This window comes from Bos grunniens, chromosome 29, assembly GCF_055505025.1.
Source record: "Bos grunniens cultivar Pamir isolate PY7600 chromosome 29, Bosgru_T2T1.0, whole genome shotgun sequence".
Taxonomy (NCBI): domain Eukaryota; kingdom Metazoa; phylum Chordata; class Mammalia; order Artiodactyla; family Bovidae; genus Bos; species Bos grunniens.
Genome location: NC_141193.1, coordinates 16,827,435 through 16,851,512, shown reverse-complemented (window position 1 = coordinate 16,851,512; position 24,078 = coordinate 16,827,435). Strand labels below are relative to the sequence as shown.

The following is a 24,078-nucleotide window of genomic DNA, read 5'->3' as shown; positions in this document are numbered from 1 at the left end:
AGTCCCCCTCTAAGCAGCTCCGCCCCTGCCCCATGCTTCTGTGGAAGCTGTCATATGTATTCTCCAACAGACCCTAGCAGCAAATATTAGCTCTAGCAGAGTCATGACTCTCTCTGAATTTCGTGAAGTTTCCCCTTATGTAACTTAGGGTTCTTGTTGATGTTCTCGACTTGACTGGATTTGTAACTCAGGAAGCAACTGAGTAGTTAAAGCTTCCCAAGAGAACAGCTTTGTGCAATTAAACATACCTTGGGAACTGGTCTAGAAATACTGTATTTTTCCTTCCCCTCTCCCTTTAAAACATTCATTTATTATTGGCCCTTGAATTCTCTAAAACAAGATGACCTTCTTCCCATTTTCTGATAGCATTATTAATTTATTTTGATACATGTAAGATTTTTAACTGAAATCCAGTTAACTCTCAATTTACGAAAAAGAGGCAATTGACAAAACAAAACCAAAAAAATGATATCATGAATAAATTTAAAGATGAAATTCAAAGAAATACATTTTAGGTTTTAACATTCAATCCTTTTACCTTTTTCAGCATTTCTTGACGGCTTTCTGAAAGGTCACTTTTTAGCAAGGGACAAGGTAGGCAGAGACAAGGTGACCTGGGATTCCCAGTGGTAATATTATTTAAAAACCTTATGTACATAAAATCATAAAAGTAGATATAAATGCCTTCACCCTATACCCTCCTGTGACTCGACAATCTAAAATTATGGAGCAGGTGACTTCTCTGGTGGTCCAGTGGTTAAGACTGTGTGCTTCTGATGTGCAGGTCCGACCCCTGATTGGGGAATTAAAATCCCACATGCCATGTAGCCTGGCCAAAAGAAAAGAAAAGGAAAAAAATAAAATTATAGATCATACATATACATAAATCATTTAAAGTTTTCAGCATCAGTGGAGCTGATGATGCCTTATTAAAATTAATTTCTTTGTTGCCTACGAATGTGGTGTCAATATCTGTAAGGATACCTCTTGACTTCAGCCCATGAGCCTTGATGATCAAGTTCTCCTCTACATGGATTCACTCCAACTTTGGGGACTCCCCATCACTCTGGTTTTGAGCCACTTTTCTTGGCAGCGACACCTTGGAGATGCTGGAAGTCCACCTTAGGTGCTTCTCATTAGCCTTAGACAATGGAAATGCTCACTGATGCCCCTGTACTAACAGATGCAAGTCCAGACACTGAAATCTACCTGTGATCAGACCACATCTCCCACACGCATATGTGATATTTGTCTAGAGTGTTGTAAAAATGAAAGCAGTGAATTAAAAAATACAAGTAGAGGACCTGTGGATCTTGTGTGTGTACGTGTGTGTGTGTGTGTGTGTGTGTGTGTGTGGATGGCTCATAGAGAGATACACACATGAAAGTATTTCCAGGGACATCTACTTCACCTTACATGGATCCTTTGTTTTTCCTAGCTTTATTGAGATATAATTGACATATTGTTTTGTTGTTTAGTTGCTAAGTCATGTCCGACTCTCTGCGACCCCATCAACTGTAGCCCACCAGGCTCTTCTATCCATGGGATTTCCCAGGCAAGCATACTGGAGTGGATTGCCATTTCCTTCTCCAGGGGATCTTCCTGACCCAGGGTCAAACTCGTGTCTTCTGCATTGACAGGCAGATTCTTCACCACTGAGCCACGAGGGAAGCCTAATTGACATACAACACTGTGTAAATTTCAGGTGCACAGGATGTTGATTTGGTGCCTTTAATTATTTCAAGATGATTGCCTTTGTAGAATAAGCTGTCACCTCCATCCCATCACATTATTTGCATTTCTTTTTTGTGGTGAAAACATTTAAGATCTACTCTCAAGGATGTAATGCAGTATCATTAGCTATAATCCTATGTGGGCTCTTTTTATGTCAGCTTGAAAAACATTACCTTACATCTTTTAATCATTATAAATATGTGCGGATCACCTTCTAGCTCCTGGTGGGCTGTGGGAGGTGCTGATGGTACGAAGTGAAGACCACCGAGATGGTTCTTATCAGGTGGTATTTACAGCCTAGCAAATAGGTACGTATATAATGAAATCCAGTGCTGTAAATTCTATGAAGAAAACCATCGCATTACAAAGAGGAGGAAATTTAGAACGATATGTCTATATTAGAGATTAAACTCTATTTGCCACTGTCTACTCCTGAAGGCAGACGTGCACACAACATAATTTAGGTATTATCCCAATAACTACACTGGAAATAAAAAGGCATTTTCTAGTTAACTTCAGTTTCTCCAAATGCCAATTGTCAATTCTCTGAATGCAGAATCTATAAAGTTATCTGTAAAGGAGAGACACCATTTGTTAGGCTGGTTTCCAAGACTCGTTCTCCAGCTATCCAGATTATCTAAATGTTCCACAGCTATCTGTGGGTATAAGTGAGATTTATTTTTAATCTGCGTATGTGACATTTATTTTTAACGTAGACTTGATTTTCAGAGACGCATCCTATTGCATTTGGATTTAAGATGATAAAAGCGTCAGTGTCTAGCAAACAGGCGCCGAGGGTTTCCCTGACCGCTTGGTCTCTCTCAAGGATGCTCCCAGCCCCCTGGCACCCTCCATTCCTTGTCCTGCTTTTATTTTCACCGCTTGTCATTCTCTGAAGCTAAGATACCTATTTTCTTGGGTGTTTTTGTTGTAGGATCAAGGGTGTGACCTTTGTCTGCCTCCTTCTGGCATTTCAGCTCCTACAGTGTTACCTAATACACCTTAGACACTCATGAAACACCATTGTGTGAATCATGGCCATTTTTAGTTTTGTATTTTCAGAGGCAAAATATAAAAGTAAGAACAAAATAACGACCACATGGAACCTGGCCAGTCTCACTTTTCAGGATGAGCTGGTTATCTGTCTTCTGTCTGGTGTCTTTAAGGCATGCTAAGCCTCTGCATTTGTGTCCAGCTCTTTGCAACCCTATGGACTGTATGTAGCCTTCCAAGTTCCTCTGCCCATGGAATTTTTTAGGAGAAAATATTGGAGTGGATTACCATTTCCTCCTCCAAGGGTCCCTCTTCCTTGCCCAGGGATCAAACCTGAGTCCCCTGTGTCTCCTGCATTGCAGGCAGGTTCTTTACCTACTGAGCCCTCAGGGAACCCCTTCTTAAAGTCAGTGGTTCTCACAGGGGAGTCCCCAGACCAGAAGCTCTGCCATCATCTGGAAAATGGTTAGAAAGGCAAATTCTCAGCCCACCTCCAACCCACTGCAAGGAAGCTCTTGGGAGTTGGGTTTAGCAATCTGTGTTTTAAAATTCATTTTGCTATACATCAGAAACCAACACAGTATTGTAAGGCAACTATACCCCAATAAAAAATAAAAATAAATGAGGGTTCAGGATGGGGAACACATGTATACTAATTAAATAATTTTCTATTAAAGAAAAAAAAAAAGAAAAAAAATTTTCAAATCAAATTAAAAATTAAAAAAAAGCTCTCTAGGTAACTTTGATGCAAAACAAAGTTTGAAAACCACTGTCTTAAGGCATGGGTTTCCCCTAACTGTAATTCCCACCTCTGACCCAAAACCAAACTGGGTGACTTAATGTGTGTGAGTCTCTCAGTCGTGTCTGACTCTTTGCAACCCCATGGACTGTAGCCCACCAGGCTCCTCTGTCCATGGAATTCTCCATGCAAGAGTACTGGAGTGGGTTGCCATTACCTCTTCCAGGGTACCTTAATCCCATATTGCCTGTTCAGCAGAGCTGAATGTGGTGCTTTGCAAGAAGACCCCTTTCCATCACTGTCTTTCAAGTGTTTCTTTACTCTCTCTGATTCTGCTTTCCACTCTTTTCACACATAGCTAGAGGTGTTTTATGGCTGTGAAAACACTTCCAAATGTTCTTCCAGCTCTCTAGGACTGTTATCTCTTAAGAGAAAATTAATTAAGTACCGTAAATTTGAAGGAAATTGTGGTTGACCTCATTATTTGGGTTCTTAAACCACACACACTTTTTTTTTTTTTTTTTTTTAGATTAAGGAGGCAACCACAGCCTGGAAGTACAGAACTCTCGGCCATCCGGGGGTCATCTACTCAAGGGGTACACGAGGCTTTCCATTGGCTGTATGCAGGGCTCTGAGAATGCGTCCCGCCTGGAGGGTCAATTTGGACTGACTTGTCTCAGAGTCAGCTCCTACCAGACCCTGCAGCGATATGAACTGATGCCACTCACCCCCAACCTGCAGTTGTAGGTCTTACACAAGGAAGTATATCTAAAGCATTACATTTTTCAAGATCTAAGATGTCCTAACATGGATCTGCCACGAAAGTGCCTGTGTTTGGATTGTAGTTCTGACTCTTTCTGACCGCTCCACTTGACTATTTGTCCAGGAGAGAATGTTCCTTTACTTCCATTGTCACCTCCGCCACTCTTACCAATCTGTCATCAAGTGGAGCATCAGTCTTGAAGAAGAGTCCCCACAACATAAAGCAGACAAGTCCAGAAGGAAATGGAACAGTTTTTTTTTTTTTTGTCAGTAATGAATTTATGGCAAAACTGCTACCTTCTCCTTCTTGGAATTAGAATCCAGAGAGATAGAGATGCTTTCTGACAGAGGGCATGTGATTTGGAACATTAAAATAAACAATATTTCAATTTTTCCCACCTTTCTCAGTATATTGGGTTAACCAAAGTGCTTCCAAGTAACAAAATAACCTATCTTTAATAGCCATTTCATAAAGCCTAGTAAAATATTAGCAATATACTGTCCAGATATTGAGAAATTGAATGAATTTAATACTGGGTTACAAAGCCCTTTGCAAGTCAGGTATTTTCCAATTCATTGCTTTAAAAGAAATTGAAGGAGGAATTAATTGAATTGTCAGCTGTGAGATCATTAAAATAATTTTTGAAGCTATTTTACTTTGTGGTTTTGGGCATATATTTTGGAAGAGGTAGGTACAAAGAATTGAATGACACTGCTATACAAGATTTTCCTTTCCATCTTCTTGCTTCTGTGAACTTGGTTTCTTTCAAAGCAAAATAGGAATAGAATTGATCCTGAGCTCTCACTCTAGTTAGTATAATGATACTTATTGACGATATAATAACCAGAAAAGCCTTCTCCATCCCATTAAAAGCTATATTTCCAGTAAAAGTTTACTTCTAATGTTTAATTATTACTTAACAACATGTACAGAATATTTATAGCATTTAATCAATATTAACCTTATAACAATAACTCATTCTAAAAGAAACTATTATTATTCAGAACTTTACAGTCACAGAATATGAAAAAAAATTAAATTTCAATCTCTACATTTTATATATATTGTTGCAAATAAATATGATAGCTGATCAATAAAAGATTTTCAAGCATAAAATACTTTATCAGGATAAAATTCTGCAGATAAAATCCTGCAGAGAATATATATAATAGATACACAAGTTCAAGTTTAAAAAATGAGCAGTGCACATTTTATGACTGTTAGAAAAGAGCTTGTTCATAAATTTTGAAAGCAAACAATCATGAGTATCAAATCACTATGGTGTTTAAAATTGTATAGAGATATATAGAAAGGAACATTATGACATTTTAATTTTAAAATGTGAATATTCTCCATAGACCAAAAATGCATCCTTTGCAACTATTACTTAAACTTTAAAAATATTATGTCAGCTTAAAAATGGGCAAAGGATTACATAATTGACCAAAGTAAAAACAAGTCTATCATTTGCACTCTCCTGTGTATGTGGTCCCAGGGTCTGGGATACCATACCCTTCGGTTTGCCTGGATTTACTGTCTGCTTCCAGGTTGGCCAATTCCTCAAGCTGTACAGTTGGGATTTAACCTTCAGGAGTCATTCCAACAGGAATTTGACCTTCATGAAAATACAGCTATTATTAAGAAAGTTGGCACATTAATTCTTATTTGCAAGAATTTACTCTCTTATTTGAGAGTAAATGAATGAGTTTGTCAGATTTTTTTTCCCACTAAGACATGCCTTTGGAAGTGAAGAGCAGAGAGCACCAATTAGGGATTGAGTCTTCACAAGGGAAATGACAGTCACTGTAGAACAAAAATGCACAGAAGGGAAGCTAGAGTCCCAAGGAGGCCAAGGAGACAACATGACCTCAGTTTTTCTTTTTCTTTTTTTTTAAATTAATTTACTTTTTATTGACTTTTTATTTACTTTTTATTTATATATTTGACTTACAATGTTGTTTTAGTTTTAGGTGTACAGTAAAGTGACAGGGTGTTTTATAAAACACACATATATATGTATATATTCATTTCAGTTCAGTTCAGTTGCTCAGTCGTGTCCGACTCTTTGCGACCCCATGAGCTGCAGCGCTCCAGGCTTCCCTGTCCATCACCAACTCCTGGAGCCTACCCAAACTTATGTCCATTGAGTTAGTGATGCCATCCAACCATCTCATCCTCTGTCATCTCCTTCTCCTTCTGCCCTCAATCTTTCCCAGCATCAGGGTCGTTTCAAATGAATCAGCTCTTCACATCAGGTGGCCAAAGTATTGGAGTTTCAGCTTCAGCGTCAGTCCTTCCAGTGAATATTCAGGACTGATTTCCCTTTGAACTGACTGGTCAGATCTCCTTGCAGTCCAGGGACTCTCAAGAGTCTTCTCCACACCACAGTTCAAAATTCTTCAGCGCTCAGCTTTCTTTACAGTCCAAATCTCACATCCATACATGACTACTGGAAAAACCATAGCCTTGACTAGACGGACCTTTGTTGGCAAAGTAATGTCTCTGCTTTTTAATATGCTGTCTAGATTGGTCATAACTTTCCTTCCAAGGAGCAAGTTTCCTTTAATTTCATGGCTGCAATCACTATCTGCAGTAATTTTGGAGCCCCCAAACATAAAGTCTGACACTGTTTCCACTGTTTCCCCATCTATTTGCCATAAAGTGATGTGACCAGATGCCATGATCTTAGTTTTCTGAATGTTGAGCTTTAAGCCAACTTTTTCATTCTCCTCTTTCACTTTCATCAAGAGGCTCTTTAGTTCCTCCTCACTTTTTGTCATAAGGGTGGTGTCACCTGCATATCTGAGGTTATTGATACTTCTCCCGGCAATCTTGATTCCAGCTTGTGCTTCCTCCAGCCCAGCGTTTCTCATGATGTACTCTGAATATAAGTTAAATAAGCAGGGTGACAATATACAGCCTTGACATACTCCTTTTCCGATTTGGAACCAGTCTGTTGTTCCATGTATATATATCCTCACTTATATTCTTATATATTCTCTCACTTATATTTTATATATTCTTCTCATATATATATACCCTTTTTTAGATTCTCTTCCCTTATAGGTTATTGCAAAATGCTGAGTAGAGTGCACTGGGCTCTACAGTAGGCCCTTGTTGTTTACCTGTTTTATATATAGTAGTCTGTGTACGTTAATCCCAAACTCCTAATGTATCCCCCCTCTTGCCCTTTGGTAACCTTAAGCTTGTTTTATGTGTTTGAGAGTCTGCTTCTGTTTTGTAACTAAAATCATTGGTACCATTCTTTAAGATTCCACAGGTAAGTGATATCACATGGTAGTCATCATTCTCTAACTTATTTCACTCAGTATGAGAATCTCTAGATCCATCCATGTTGCTGCAAATGGCATTGCTTCATTTTGTTGCCTATTAGTGGTGGTGGTGGTGGTGGTGTAGTCACTAAGTCACTAAGTTGTGTCCAACTCTTATGACCCCATGGACTGTAGCCACCAGACTCCTCTGTCCATGAGATTATCCCAGCAAGAATACTGGAGTTCCTCCTCCAGGGGAACTTTCTGACCCAGGGATCGAACCCACATCTTCTGTGTTTCCTGCATTGACAGGTAGATTCTTTCCCACTGAGCCACCAGAGAAGCCCAGCTGAGTAACATTGTATTGTATGTACACCACATCTTTACCAATGCTTACGTTGCTTCCAAGTCTCAGCTATTGTAAATAGTGCCGCTATGAATGTAAGGGTTCATGTGTCTTTTCAAATTATGGTTTTCTCCAGATATATGCCCAGGAGTGGGATTGCGGGATCATATGGTAACTCAGTTCTCCATATAATTTACACTAGTTTACATTCCCACCAATAGTCACAGCCTCCAACTGTTGGGAAGGGTAGGCGAGTGTATGTGAGGTAGAGATCAGCTTCTTACCTTGGCGATCTTGGTGACGACCAGCTGATGTCAACTGCATTGTTCTCAGGGGTAGGCAGGGGCATGTGAACAGGAGGAAGAATTCTGCTTGGCCACTTTCTCCTTCCCTCTCCTGAAATCTGAAGAGAGAGCCTTATTTCTACCTCCGGACTGTTGGCTTTCTACAGCAAATTTCAAGATCCGTGTTATAACTGTACTTGCAGGGCTTGGGGCAGCTTCGGGGACAGGCAATGACAGTGCGGGGGGCGGGTATGGAGGTGAATGTGTCCCATGTTTGACTTAACGACAAGTGAAGCATTTGCCATATAGATTAGCTGTGATCTGTTTGAAATACCGATGCACTTTCTCTCCCCTCTGGCCCTGGGCCACTTTTCCCACAAGGTGGTAAATGCGCTCGAGAAATGTAAACTAATTTTCATATAAGCCTAAGGGGAAAAATAAGATAGAAAGCAAATATACAGCAAAGATATTCACATAATATGTTTCAAAATCAAATAGAAATGATTTTGTAGCATCAGGTCTTCAGGATGATTCAGGCCACTGTTGCCCTCTATTTAAGAAGTTTTATCAATAATTGATCCCTTTTAACACTGGGTTATGTTATTTCATTTACTCCTGGAACAACAACAGCTGCATTTATAATAGAATCTCTTAACACTCTCTCCCTCTCCTCCCTCCCTCTCCCCACTCTTCCCCTTTCCCCTTTCTTCCCCCCTCCCCTCCCCACTCTCACTCACAGATGTACCATAGATGATCGGGTCACCCGGGTGGCCTGGCTGAACCGCAGCACCATCCTCTACGCCGGGAATGACAAGTGGTCCATAGACCCTCGTGTGATCATCCTGGTGAACACGCCAACCCAGTACAGCATCATGATCCAGAACGTGGACGTGTACGACGAGGGCCCCTATACCTGCTCTGTGCAGACGGACAACCACCCCAAGACCTCCCGTGTCCACCTCATCGTGCAGGGTGAGTTGATTGGACAGGGTGCTGACGTTCCCGTCAGCGATGCAGAGGGCACATGATCTCAGTCTGTGCTTCCCCCTCCTGTAGAAAGACACAAAAAGCCATTCCTCTGCAGAATCCAGAGACTGAGTGTGTCCTGGATCCCTTCCACCTGTGGGTGTCTTGACTAAGCGCTGAGGATCTTCACAGAGCTTCTCAGGTTTATCTCTGGTCCTTCTGTTCTCATTCATAGGTTGTTTGGTATTGTTGAGTTGGTTGAGCTTTCTAGGGTTGGACAAGATATAGAAATATAATATATCATATGTTAGTTACTTAGCACTCTGGAGTTAGGGCAAGATACTTTAGGAAATCGATTGTACTACTCTCTGTTCCTGTTATTTTTCAGAGGCTTAGCTCATGATAAAAGGTTAATAATATTGATGTAAAATCATATGATGTATGGCTGTTTTTGCATAGCTGATGGTTACGTGTGATCTGGAAAGGGGTTCTCAGTGTTGTTTGGCATTGCTGTTGTGTCTGTCTATACCCTTTTAGCCCCAGAGTGGAGCTGAGGTCAAGAGGGATATTAGTCAAAATGTATCTAGGTCTACATTGGAAATAAATTTATATAATTAAAAGGGGGCTCCCTAACTTCCTCTCCTGTTCTCCTTTAAAAATCTGAATTAATATAACCCATGCATAGTATTTAAGAGTTTTGCATTTGAATTTTACTTTGTTGGAGAAAAATGGGGTTGAAAAAATATCAGAATCTCAGATATCAACTATTCAATATTAAGAATTAAAAACTCACGCAGAGAGCAGCCATAAGCTTTGGGGAGGCATCGTAAGGCAGCCCTACAGATGAGCTTATGATGAGCTATCCCCTGCCAACACCCCCGTGACTGTGCAAAGCAATTTCCGTCAGGTATCTATAAATGATGCCAAAGAGGTACTGAGCAGACCAGCCCCCAGCCCCCAGGGACACAGCCTCCCTCCACCAAAGGATGGAATCTTCTCAGTGTCTCCTACTCCAACATCTTGGAGCCATGCATTGAGCTCAGAAGGAAGAATGTATGTGACTTAGCATCAGTAAGTGCCTTTAATCAGATCCCATCTGCAGTCAGCTTAATGGATTTTTTTCAGGTTGTGATTTGTGTGCGGCATTCTTGCTTAGCTAGTATGTATTCCCTCATTCCTGCCTTTCTAAAATATATAATTTTGCTCATTTCGGTTGGTTTCATGGGGAGTTTGAGTAGCGGGTAAAGTCTTTTCGTGCTTCAGTCATGTATAAAATTTCAAGGGGACCATTCTTTTCTTTTGGCTGGAGATCTTTGCTAGTGGGCCATCTGGGCTCTGACTCCATAGGCTTTGATAGTGGCCTGAGCATTGCCAGGGCTCTGTCTGCTCCCGGCAGGCCCTGGGGCTGACGTAGCACTTGAAGCTTTGCCTCCATTCAGCCTCCAAACCTTTCTCTGACCCACGTCCCCCCAGACTCCCACATCTGATGCCGCACAAGGACACCTATGCTCCCTGCTGTGTCTCTTCTCCATCCACATCTCACCAGTGGTATGGCTTGGGATGATCATGTCTCGGGAGCTACAAGGCAGCCTGCCATCTGGAGATAAAGACAAGTACCACGTCTGATGCTTCTCCTCTGGTGAGGCCCTCCCCAGGATCAGTCATCTGAGATGAGTGGGGATATCTGCAGAAAACAAGAAAGTGTGAACTCTCACCACCCGCCTGCCACCTGGGCTTGGTTCCAGAGCAGCTGAAATTCTCAGCCTAGGAAGTGACGCCTCCATGGCACCTCTGTGGCCTTGACAGCAAAGTTATCTACAAATTCAGGAAACTCGGCGCTGAAATAAAAAAGAACTGTCAGGCACTATACGGAAACAGACTCAAACAGAACAAGACTCTCGCTTTTCAGGAAAGAAGACAGATTGTACAAGCATGTCAAAGTCAACAAAGGCCGTAAAGGGCTCATGGCTCAGAGCTGCAGGGATAATACTGCATAAGAAGCTTGGAAGCAGTTCCTGGGGCTGGATGTGGAAGCCAGTGAGGTCTCTCCATGGGCCTCAGGGCCCTGGGTCATAAAGAGTCTGGGAAGAAGCAGGAAGCAGAGCAATAGAGTCCTTCATCCCAGAGGTCACTTTCTCAAGTCTCCACAATTCAGGCCAAGTGACTTCTGTAGCTCCTATGACATTCAACTCAGAGATCAGGAGGGCGGAAGAGGAAGGGAAATGCCTCCTCTTGGAAATCTTAGCAGACTGGGCTTCACATTCACGGAGAAGCTAAACAAAGGTATCTAGGGAGCTGCCTCCTCCTCCATCTTGGTGAACTATTGCTGGCTTGTCTTTCTTTGGGGACCATTGAGTTTCCAGCAGGTGGAAGCAGAGACCCCATGGCTCAATTAGAAGGAAGCCCGGGAGTCTCTCCCTTCCCAGCAGCAGTCGGCTTTCGTCCAGCCTATAGATTAATTTTTCAGACTTAGTGTTAGTTCAGGTTAGATAAAGATAATGAAAGTTTCCTAATCCTCTTAAAGAAGATTTATCTGACCGAGTAGAAAGCTTTTGGAATACAATAAGGCATGTATAAAACTGAGGCCTAATCTTGCCTTTAATTTCCAACTGCTGATGGGTATTGATTTTGCAATGAGAAAAACTGAGAAATTTCCGAGCTGCAACTTGTCCATATATATATATGGTATTTATTTATCTCCTGTCCATTTGAGAGTATTAGAATCTCATCACCTCTAGCAGACAAGTGCCATGAGCCAAAGGGCGATCCCGTGGGCTCTGGGCTTTGTTGTTCCCTCCTCCTGCAAAGTGGAGTAACTGAGAGATGCTGTATCACTAAACTCGAAGTCTGTCTGTCCCTGTTTTATAAGGTGGCCTCTCCACATATCTGATGGGATTGATTTCCAAGTCCTTCTCTTTAAGGCAAGAAGCTGCATTTATTAAAAGAATATCACTGGTCCACGAGATACATCTTGACCACCTTGAAGGGATAACTTCAAGGCACCACGTGATGGTGTGTGACAGTGTAGCTGAGACTGTGTGCCTGGTGTATGATGCTCAGTCTGAGACTGCGTACCCAAGCGTTAAGGGAATTCAGAGCACGGGGCTTAGACAGCCAGGGTGGGAAAACCTATCCGGCAGCCCTGTGTGGGATGGGGTGAGGGATGCTCCTCCTGTGATGAGGAGCTGAAGGGCACAGTGATCAGGTCAGGCTGATCACTCAGGCTGTGAGGACAGCAGGCTGTGGGTCTCCCTGTAGGAATGGAGAAGGTTCCTTCAGGAGACATCATCCAAGGGAAATTGCAAGGGTTAATCCCAGGGCTTGAAAGAGGAAGAATTAAAAAGATATCACCTCCCTTTTAGAGTCTGGGGAAATGTTAGATGGTCTTGCTAGTAACTTTGGAGTTAGGCTCCTCAGCCACTGGGAAAGGAAGGTGTTAGGGTTGTGAGCTGTAGGAATAAAGAAAACACAGATGTTACACAGGAGTTACAGAACTGAGAAATGGGTATAATGCAAGACAAGAAGGGTATGTTTGAGATTCATCATAAATTTACTAGCATGAGAGTAGGTATGTTTTGTGAGATTAACTCTTCCTACTAGAGAACAGTGGGACTTCCCAGATGGCTCGGTGATAAAGAATCTGCCTACCAGTGCAGGAGACTCGGGAGATGCAGGTTCAGTCACTCAGTCGGGAAGGTCCTCTGGAGGAGGAAATGGCAACCCACTCCAATATTCTTTCTGGGAGAATCCCATGGACAGAAGAGCCTGGTGGCTGAAGTATATAGTGTTGCTGAGACTCAGACATGACTGAGAGACTGAGTGTGCACTAGAGAACAGCAGGCATAGCACACGGTTTGGGGCATTCTAGGCTTTTAGCAAATGTTTGTAAAACGGACGAAGGACAGACTGATGCAGCAGATGAAATGGCAGAAGAAGGCAGTGATCCTGAAGTCCCTGCAAGCAGATAGGGGCAGGCAGGGAATAGTCAGGCTGTCCAGATGACTCAGAGTGGACAGTGATTGGAAAGAGGTCCTTGGAGGGATGAGGTCATCAATGTGACAAGCCAAGAGACACGTTCTAACAAGGATCAGATGAGTTCTGTGAGCTTGCTTAGTACTTTACAGCACTGGTCACAATCTTTGCCTCATTTGACCCTCACAACAAGCCCTGGGAGACATCAGGGCAGCGACTGTTATCTCCGTTTTGCAAATTAGATCACTGCAGCTTCTGAAGTTAAGAGACCAGCCAGGGTCCCCTGTGAGTCAGCAGCAGAGCAGGTCTGAACCTCGACCACTTGGCTCCACAATCAGTGTCTCTCCAGCACCTGCCACTCCCTCCACTGGCAACCTCATCTAAAGTGATTTCTCTAACCTAGATCCATGGGGACTTACCAGTTCTCCTTTCTTTTTCCCTCTTTTTCCTGCTACTGATGTTTCACTGTACAAACAGAAACTGGGGACAGAGCTCAAAAAGGAAAATGAGAGGGAAGGAGCAGGAGTGGGATGCTAGAGCCGTAAAAGATGGAGAGGCTGAAAGAGAGACAAAGAAAATGATAATTAATTTACCAGTAGCTCATCCCTCCAGGGATATATGTTCTAAATGTTACCTCTTTACCCTGTGTAAGTACTGAGAATGCTGGCCCCTTAGAGGATCCAGAATCCAGTTGTCATTCTGACTGTCGTGAACTCTTCAGCATCCTGGACCCTGTGGACATCCTCCTGTTGCAGTTTCTGTCACTGCCAGGGATCCATAGATAGGAAAATCTGGTGCATCTTTGCTCCTTGGATGTTGGTATCTCTGTCTGCTCTCCTGGCTAGTTCAAAAATCTGTTGACTGCCAGACACTTGCTTTCATGGATCAAACTCCTCTTGCTAAACCCAATTTTAGGCAAAGGGCTAGAAATGATGAATTGTGTTAACAAGTCTGTGCAGTTTCTATATCTGCAAAGACTCTGGGGCTTTGAGCCTGGAGTCAATTCAGGTGAGACCGTGTGGTACCCAAGTTTAGTTCAGCAGGGAAAGAAGTCTGATTCTCCACCCAGTCCAGTCCTATGTTCCACTGGGTGTCAGCCAGTCCCTGCACAGGGCACATGAGTGTAAAATGATCTCAGCTGATCCTCGTAACCTCACTGCAGAGTTCAGACCATACTCATATCTCACAGATAAGGAAACCAAGGCTCAGAAAGAGTCAGAACTTGCCCAAAGATGATGGAGCTACTAAATGCTCTCAGAAATCTCTGCGAGGCTTGTCTTTAGATGAAAGCTCTCAAAATACACACAGTGAATGTTCTCTGCATGATCTCTTTTGACTAGTCTTCACTGAAGCCTTGGGAGAGCGAACAGGAAGTCTCCACATTCCAAGGAAAAAACCCTGAGATTCAGAGTTGATTTCTCCAAGTTGTACTGGCTAGCCAGTGTCAAAGCAGCCCAAATGCCAGGAGTTGTTTTTCCTTTTGTTTTGTTTTTATTGAAGTAGATTTGATTTATAATATTGTCTTAGGTTCAGGTGTACAGTGAAGTGGTTTAGTTATATATGTATGTACATACATATATGTGTACATATATATGTGTGTGTATACATATATATATCTTACGTACATATATATGTTTAAATTATATTTATATTTTGTAGATTATTTCCCTTAGATGTTATTAAAAATATTGAGTATAGTTCCCTGTGGTGTGAAATAGGTCCTTACTGATTATATATTTTATAGACAGTAGTATGTATATGTTAATCACGAACTCCTAATTTACTCCTCCCTTTCCCCTTTGGTAACCATAAGTTAGTTTTCTATGTCTGTGGGTCTATTTCCACTCTGTATGTAAGTTCACTTGTATCATTTTTTTACGATCCCACATGTAAGAGATATCATATGATATTTGTCTCTGTCTTACTTAGTTTGGAGAATTTCTAGGTTCATCCCTGCTGCTGCAAAAGGCATTATTTCATTCTTTTTATGGCTGAGCAATATTCTGTTGTATATCTGTACCACAGCTTTATCCATCCATCTGCTGATGGACATTTAGGTTGCTTCTTTATCCTCACTATTGTGAATAGTGCTGCGATGAAGGAATTTAAATTCTAGACCAAGTGTTGGGTTCACATGCCAGATTGCTAACTCATAGCTGAGTAGAAGGGCAGGTAAATGTTACTATTTGTGAGAAAGATATAGCAGTTCTGAGGTGATGTGGAGAGGGGCGGCTCCTCAGGAGACCACTGTGGGGTGGAGTGGTCCTGGCTGAGGCTGGTCATGGTGGATGGGGGCCGGGCACCTGGGGGACCATCTCCAAAAAGTGGGCGGGGCACGCCTGCCCAGGGGTGCCCACTCCCCGCCAGGGCCTACCTATTTCCAACTCTTCCTTTGTTACTCACCTCTTTTTCTCCTCTATTTTCCCCTTTTGTCCCAAATATTCTTTAAATAGTCATTTAAATTAACATGCATAATTGTGGGCCTAAAGAAAAGCGGGCAGTCAACCTGAAATCCATTTAATTTATTCGGCCTGTATTTTAAATTATAATCACACTTGCTCTTTACAGAGGCAGAGTGGGAATGTGGAAAAGAACAAGACCAGGCATTAAAAAAACTCCCTCCTCAGCCTGAGCTCTGCTCCTCTGTGCCCCTGGCATGTTCCCTTCCTGGCTTCTTATCCCAGGTGAAGAAGACAAGTGAATGTAAATGATTTCCTCCAGGTATACACATGCACACCTTAACCTTACTCCTGTGTGTGTGTGTGTGTTAACAGATATATATGAAAGACATCCTTTTCTTTCCTGCATCACCTGATATTTGTAAACCCCCAAACTCACATCAAATGTTGAATATATGCTCGATTCCTAATTTCAGGGTTGGGTAAACCAAGAAAGCAATTACAACTTAGAAGAATCAGGACTGAAATCGGTGCCTGCAGCAGGCCGTCTGTCCCCAGCAGAGGGAGGCACTTGATGAGTTGTCCTTTACAAGGAGGATGTCCCGTGCAGGCCCTCCAGCTCTGGCCTCAGGGCTGGAATGAGACTCACAATCACAGTCTCTGCAGCTGTCCTGTCCCTTCCCTCACGTTGTGTTATGCAGACATCTGTTGGAATTAGACACATCTCATGGCTGAAACCAGAGAAGGCAATGGCAACCTACTCCAGTACTCTTGCCTGGAAAATCCCATGGATGGAGGAGCCTGGAGGGCTGCAGTCCATGGGGTCACTAAGAGTCGGACACGACTGAGCGACTTCACTTTCACTTTTCACTTTCATGCATTGGAGAAGAAAATGGGAACCCACTCCAGTATTCTTGCCTGGAGAATCCCAGGGAAAGAGGAGCCTAGTGGGCGGCTGTCTATGGGGTCCAGCAGAGTCAGACACGACTGAAGCAACTTAGCAGCAGCAGCAGCATGGCTGAAACAGAATCAGTGGTCATCTCCACTCAATCTTCTACATTATCACGTCTTTCCTGACGTCATGCGTAGTTGCTGACAACACAGTACAAAAACAATAAAAAAAAAAAATTCTCATTTTATCAAGTCTCTACTTCCCCTGTTGTGAGGAGGAATATGGGACTATGTTCAGCTCTGCTTAGAAACTAAAATGATAACATACACAGTTTTTCAGGTTTTGTAATTGCTTCTTTTGTGGCTCATGGAATTCCATCCTCCTCTCCATGAAATATGCAGGTCCAGCCTCCCGCTAGCCTGGGTCTGGAGACTATATGCTCAGTTCCTCCAGTAACACTCATGATCTTTAAATTATAGGAGCAGGAAGAGCTAGGATTTCCCAAGTTGAATGAGACCAAGGCAGAGTCTGATGCTGGATGAACACAAGTCAGGGCTGGAGATAGTTTGAGCTTGTCTGCCAAGAGGGCAATAGTTCCGTGTGGGAGCCCTGGCTTCAGTTGGGTCCATCCAAGTGTGTGAGCCGGTTTGGAGCGCACCGCAGAGACTCTGTGATCCAAGATGGTGCTGCCAGTCCTGGCACATGGTCTGGGGACACATACAGGAGCCAGGAAGGGAAGTGGCAGAATCCAGAGCTACCATTTGCTTATTTGCAATGGAACTGAACAAACAGAGTATCATGAAGTCTGCCCTCAGAATTGTCACTGATATGGAGATGTGGGAGAAAATGAAAATGCCCGTTATGTTCTAGTTAATTTGCATGGTGATTTCAGCAGATGTCACTAGCTCAAGTGAATATGAAGAGATCTTTCCTATTGCTGTCAGCAGGGGAAGCAGCGGCACTTTAGAAGAAGGGAAACTTAGTAAATATTCATCAATTCTCGTCATAGTTGAAAGTTCATCAGGACCCTCCTATAGTCAGGATCCCACCTAAGATTTCAGACTTCACTACCACAGGGTTAGTCAATCATAGCCTAGCAACAGAGCCATCTGTGAATTTAGAATGGCGATATTTTCCTACGCGCAGCATGTGGACCCGTATTTGAAGACTATTACTTGTAACCACAAGCCTAGTTCCGAGCCTCTCATTACCAGGTTTTACCGGAAACACAGTGTCTGAGCAACAATACCTCTCTACTGCACTTTTTCCTGCTTTGGCTTCTCATCAAGGTAGCAAAAATCTTTGACTGTTTTCTCTCTCCTCATTCTCTTCACTCATCATTCTCCTCTGGAAGTTCAGACATTGAAGAACAATAGAAACAAAGTAAAACAATCCCAGGAAAAGCGGTCAAAGATATGCCTTTGAATAATTAGAAACCACGGCTGTCATGTCTGAGTACCAAGCATGACGGTCACTTCACAGACAGGATCCAATTCTGTTTCCCAGTTAACCCAAGCAGGCGGGATGCATTTTCCTAATTTTTTGAATGAGGAAACTGAGGCTCAGAGAGTCTGAGAGTCAAGAGCTGAGAAGAGCTGTGATTTGAGCTCTGCTTCATCTGTAGCGAAACCAGCACCTAACCTCTCTGTGGAACCTCCTCTGGGTTCCCTCCCTTTTCAATAAGTCTCAGACCAGACTGACTCACTTGTTCATTTGCAAGGCACATGCTTGCTTTGCCAGGTTATCTCCGTTTACAGAATCTCAGTCTCGTATCTCTGCAGTCAGGATCTATCCTCCTTAAACCTCTCTCTCTTCTACCTTATGAATCTTAGTGATTATGACTTCTTCCTTGGAGTTAATATCATTGCCACTGAAATCTACATTTCTATTTCTTAATTTCCCTAGTTCTAGCCTCTTATTTCTGATTCTTTCCTGAACTCTCTAAGGTGGGTACCCACTAGGTATCTTTGTGTGCCCCACCCTGGACTTCTCTTCTTCACTCCAAAACCTCTTCCTCCTCTTTTAATTCAAATTTCTATTCACCAACACACCATCCTTGTATAAAACCTTGGCTTCAGTTCTGACTTTCTCTCTCTCTTGATTAGCCATCAAAACAGATGTCATGTCCAATAAAGTCATTCTCTTCCTTCCTGTTCGTTCCCACAACCACAGCCACCAAAGTGCAGCATCTTACCCTCTAGTGACTTTTCACTGTCACGTCCTAATTGCTACCCTACCCTCAGTCTCTGCCTCTTTATAATTCATTTTAACACCGTTGTCTAAATATTCCTGGTGCACACGTCTGATCATGTCACTTCCCCCTGCTAGCAATTTTAATGACTCCCTATTGACAATGCAATCAAGTCAAAATCTCTTACATCACTTTTCCAAGTGCTAAACAATTCAGGAGCAGACCTCCTTTCTCAGTCTTACTTTCTATTGCTCTGTTTTTATATCCTACACACAACTTAGCCAAACTTGTCCTTGTTAAACCTCCGCCCCTAGTGCCCTGCATTGATTTTCATTTCTCAAACAACTTGTCTGTCTTGAATGCACTTTTCTCTGAATGTCTAAGTTCTCCAGACCCTGTAGAGCAGGACTATCCAGTGGACCTTTCTGTGCTGATGAAAATGTCCTGCATTGTCCAACATGGCAGCTATTAGCCACTTTGAGAACAGGGTTGAGAACTTGAGGTGTGGCTAGTGAACGTTCAGTATTATTTCATATTAAAAAACTTAATTAAAAATAGCCATACATGTTAGTGGCTGTCATAGTGAACAGTGCAGCTTTAGAGTTGCTAAGTCCCCAAAGCCAAAGGCCATCTCTGTAATTCCAAACCTTACCTGCACTTGCCTATAGTCCCTGAAACTTCCCATTTCCTACTTCAGCTACTGGTGGGCCTAACTCTTTTCCTCTCCTAGATTTTTCCTTGAAAGCAAGAGCCAGAGTTGGCTCTCTCATTTTTGATATAGTCAAAGCTTAGGGATTGCAATCTGAATTGGCAGGACCATATAGATAACTCTTCAACAAATTTATATTGTGCTAGTAATCCATGAAAATAGGGCATCCTCGGTGATCAAGTGGTAAAGAATTCGCCTGCAATACAGGAGACACAGGTTCGATCCCTGGGTGGGGAAGATCCCCTGGAGGAAGGCATGGCAACCCACTCCAGCATTTTTGCCTGGAGAATCCCATGGACAGAGGAGCCTGGCGGGCTGCAGTTCTTGGGACCAAAGAATTGGACAAGACTGAGTGACTGAGCGTGCGTGTGTGCATGCGCACACACACACACACACATACATACACACCACAAAAACATATCAACGAGCTTGGATTAATTACCTTCTCCTCATGCTCAGGATAGATTGCTGTATAGTTAAGCATCAAAAAACATTTATTTCTACTGAATAGGGAAGTTATTAGTGAAACTGTTTAAAAAATTCCATAATTTAGAACTTCAGGGGAAAGATGTGACACAGACATTCTTTTTAGTGATATTAGAAATCACCCCAAACAAGATGGCCCAGAGGGCAGCCCTGGCAGGCAGAGTTGGAAGGCATCCCTCCCCACCATCCTGCAGCAATCTGCTGATGGAGTGAATGCCGCATGCTGATTGGCCAGCAAGTACACATTAATGACCAGTTAGCAACTGTGTTCAGGTCAATTAATTTATATTTGTATTTTGCAAGTGAAAGTTGCCCTGTTAGATTATTGATTCTTTGTCCCTGTATTCAATTTGTTTTTAATTGCACCATTGCTGGGCCAGACCCTCCCTCCTGGCAGACTGGCAATAAATCCGCCACCATCTCAACAATCAACAATAAATGTGTCTCTTCATGTCATTATTAATATGCCTCTTGGATGGGTTCGTTACTACGGCTCACAGTTTGTAAGAGCCGGATGGCACACCGCCAGAAGAATTCCTTTTCCCAAGGGCTATTTTGTCGTGATAGGATTGATGTTCTCAGGCCTGTGTGTGTCTGAGAAAAGGGGCCTGGGATTTAATTTAATATAGCTGGAATGTGAGCTCCCTAATCCTCCCCTTATCATAAACAGCTTTAGAAGAAGATTCTGTTGGAAGAGAGATTTTTACCCTCTCTTCCGTTTCTTCCTCTTTTCTACTCACTTTTTTTTTTTTTCTTTTTCTTTTCGAGCTTCTTAATTCCTTCTTAATTTCTGCTCAGATAGATGCTTTTCCCCTCTCAAAAACAACATAACAGCTACCTGGGTGATCTAAAATCCCCAGATAAGGGAGCCATGTGTCCCCCAGAAATTGGAGTTTTATTACTGGTTGATTGTTAGTTGGAAGCAGAGGGGAGTTCCCTGTGCTTGATGAGTGAATGGTGATTAACAGAGCTGCAGAAAAGTGGCTCTCATAATGTCACCTTAATTGGGGTCAGTATTGAAAAAGAATAAGAAGGAAATGACTACCCACTGCAGTACTTTTGCCTGGAGAATTCCATGGACAGAGGAGCCTGGAGGGCTACAGTCCATGGGGTCATAAAGAGTCGTACACAACTGAGGAACTAACACTTTATTTCACTTTCTTAAAGAGATAATCATAAATTCCAGTGTTGTTATTGGTTTTTTCAGTTATTAGAATTTTTCAGGGGGAAGCACAGATTTTAAGTGAATGTATAGGTTGGCACAAGAGACCCTCTGTGTCTACACCAAAGGAGGAATCTAAATGGAACTGCCTACTGTATAAGAGCTTGGCCATGGCCAGAGATCTTGGAACCATCCAAATGTTGGCCATTTGCAAGGCACAAGTAGCTTCAAGATGAATTTTGGCATCCCTTCCTCAAATACAAGGGCTTCCCAGGTGGCTCAATGGTAAAGAATCTCCCGGCCAACGCAGGAAACACAAGCTCAATCCCCAGGTCAGGAAGATCCCCTGGAGAAGGAAATGGCAACTCACTCCAGTAATTCTTACCTGGAAAATCCCATGGACAGGGGAGCTTGATGGGCTACAGTCCACAGGAGTTGCAAAGAGTTGGACACAACTTAGTGACTAACCAACAACAAACAGCCCTCAGATATAGGATGAACAGTCAATGTTTGGTTCAGGATAGAGATTTTCATCCTCAATTTACTGTGAACAGTGCCCATGCACAGAACTTCTTGGTGCAAAGCTCTCCAGTTCAGGTCAAACTGGGCTTGTTGAAAAGAGAGGGGCAGGAGGGCAGGGTGACACCTGCTGTTTCTCTTGATAGGCATCTAAGTGGCCCAAGGAAGTGGGAGTCAGGGGATGTGGGACTCAGGCCAGGATGGTTTAGAAGAGAAGGGGCAAGGGGAAGCTGGGAGAAGACCTGGAGATGCCTGCAGAGGGCCACGGGTACAGAGAGAGGATGCTAAGGGAGGCAAGGGAGTAGAGGAGGTGGGGAGGGGTGGAGAAAAAGAGGAAGAGGAGACTGGAGAGACCAACCCAGGGCTCAGCACACTGCCGACACCTCCCCAGGGAACATGGGGAACCATGTCCAGCCTTCTCTAGCACAAGCACCTCCGTGCCTGGATGCCCTGGGTTCTCTCCACCAGTGGCCCCTCTCCACTGCCCCCCTGCTGCTTTGTTGCATCTCGGTCAGCGTGGCCTCCTGAGAGGCAGGGAGACTAGATGCAGGCACTGTGTGGAACGCAGGCTCAGAAAGTCTCTGACCCACGCTCTCCTGTCTTCCTCCACACCGGTGAGAACTGATCACATCTCTGCCGACTCACGGCTGGGCTTGTGTTTCCCACATGCTGTAATATCCAGGCTAATCCAACAGAAAAGGCAATGTCACTGATAAGCAAAGCCTTAATTCAAACACATGCAGAACAAAATGCACTTATCAAGCTGTTTCTCAATAAGAGGCAAGAAAAATTGAACTCTTGGTTTGACTACTTGCTCAGTGATCTTAAATGAGTTACTTAATCGGGCTAAGTTTCAAGGTCTTCATTTTAAATTTGGGGAAATAAAGCCTGCCCTTGCCTTCCTTCTTCTTAGGGTTGTTCTACATTAAGTGGACAGAAACATGGACAGGGGCTTCCCAGGCGGCTCAGTGGGTGAAGAATCGCCTGACAAAGCAGGAGATGCAGGGGATGCAGGTTCGATCCCTGCATCTGGAAGATCCCTTGGAGGAGGGCATGGCAACCCACTCCAGTATTCTTACCTGGAATAGTCCGTGGGCAGAGGAGCCTGGCCGGCTACAGTCCATGGTGTCACAAAAGAGTCAGACACAGCTTAGCACCTAAACAACAACTCTATCATAGGTCCTGTGCAACTTTTAAAATGATTTGTTTTAGACTGTTAGGATAATTAACCTACCTTCTGAGTTTGCATGACTGGTGTTATGCTAGGGTGATTCATTAATACTTATAAGTCTGAACCCTCTACTCATCCTTACACAGTCTTGTCACATTAAAATATAGCCACTGACCCCTTACATTTTAATAAATTATGCTGGGTTTTATGGATAATAATGGAAGGCATTATTCCTTCTGAATATATCTGAATGTGTGCAGTATTCCTATTTTTGAAGTTTGGTGTCTCTCTTATTATTTTTATTTTTTAAATTAATTTTTATTGGAGTATGGTTGCTTTACAACGTGCTCTGTGGTGACCTAAATGGGAAAGAAATCCAAAATAGAGGGGATATATGTATACATATAACTGACTCATTTTGCTATGCGATAGGAACTCACACAGAAATTTAAAACAATTGTCATTCTTGTTATTTTTAAGTATTCTTCTCTTAACTATTTTATATTGTTGTCATAATTTTATAGTCTCATGTCCAAAAGGTACTTCTGAATAAAACATCTACAATTAGGCTTATTGAAAGAGAATTAAGAAGTAGACAACTTTGAATCAAAAGAGTAATAGCACAAAATCATTATCAAAGGTTCTGTTTTCCTTAAGAACCTTCCATCTGACATAAATATGCAAAACTTAAAGATATTTCTAAAACCCATGTGGCTCAGACGCTAAAGGATCTGCCTGCAACGCAGGAGACGTGGGTTCGATCCCTAGGTCAGGAAAAAATCCCCTGGAGAAGGGTATGGCTGCCCATTCCAGCATTCTTCCCTGGAGAATTCCATGGACAGAGGAGCCTGGTGGGCCACAGGCCATGGGGTCACAAAGAGTCAGACACAGTTGAGCGACTAACACCAGCATTATATACCAAAAGGCATAGCTTCATTTCTGATGAATTATCCTTATTGCTCTCACATCCAAAATAAAGTAAGAGAAGTCTATGCTTGCATTTCAATAGGAAAAAGAAAAAAAAGTCTGGCTGCTGTGCACACGTCCCCACGTGTCCACTTTAAACGCCCCACCAACGGGAGTGTGAATCGAGGGGCCTGCGCCCTGGCCGTTGCTAATCCAGAGCACCGACAACTCACAGCAGAATCAGAGAGCACAGAATAGCTACTTGAGGAATAAAGCTTCTCGGCCCTTGGTTCCGCAGCAGCAGGGTGGAAAGTGAGGGGACAGGAAAATCAAAGTCCCTTTAAAAAAAGTGATCACGCATGGAGGCAAAATGTCCCCACAGCAGGAAAGAAAGTGGAAAACACACCAAATCAATCACCTTCAAAATAAGGCTTACAGTCTTCTGCTGCATAAGATGTAGGTGGGGAGGGGAGAGTGAGCCCGGCAGCTTGAAAAGTCTTTTATTAAACTGCATGCCGGTTGCCCTGGCGCAGACAGGAAAACGCAATTAAGGTCAGGCCATTAAGAAGCTGCC

The 24,078-nt window shown here is 42.9% G+C and overlaps 1 protein-coding gene across 2 annotated transcripts in view; it reads left to right on the top strand.

Annotated features, from left to right (window-relative positions):
• Window positions 1–24,078, top strand: part of OPCML (opioid binding protein/cell adhesion molecule like) — a 1,054,475-nt gene that overhangs the window by 805,333 nt on the left and 225,064 nt on the right. For both annotated transcript variants that reach the window (XM_086384066.1, XM_086384065.1), the window contains exon 3: window positions 8,871–9,103. In XM_086384066.1, the coding sequence (XP_086240192.1) occupies window positions 8,871–9,103 (233 nt within the window). The remainder of the gene's footprint in view (window positions 1–8,870; window positions 9,104–24,078) is intronic.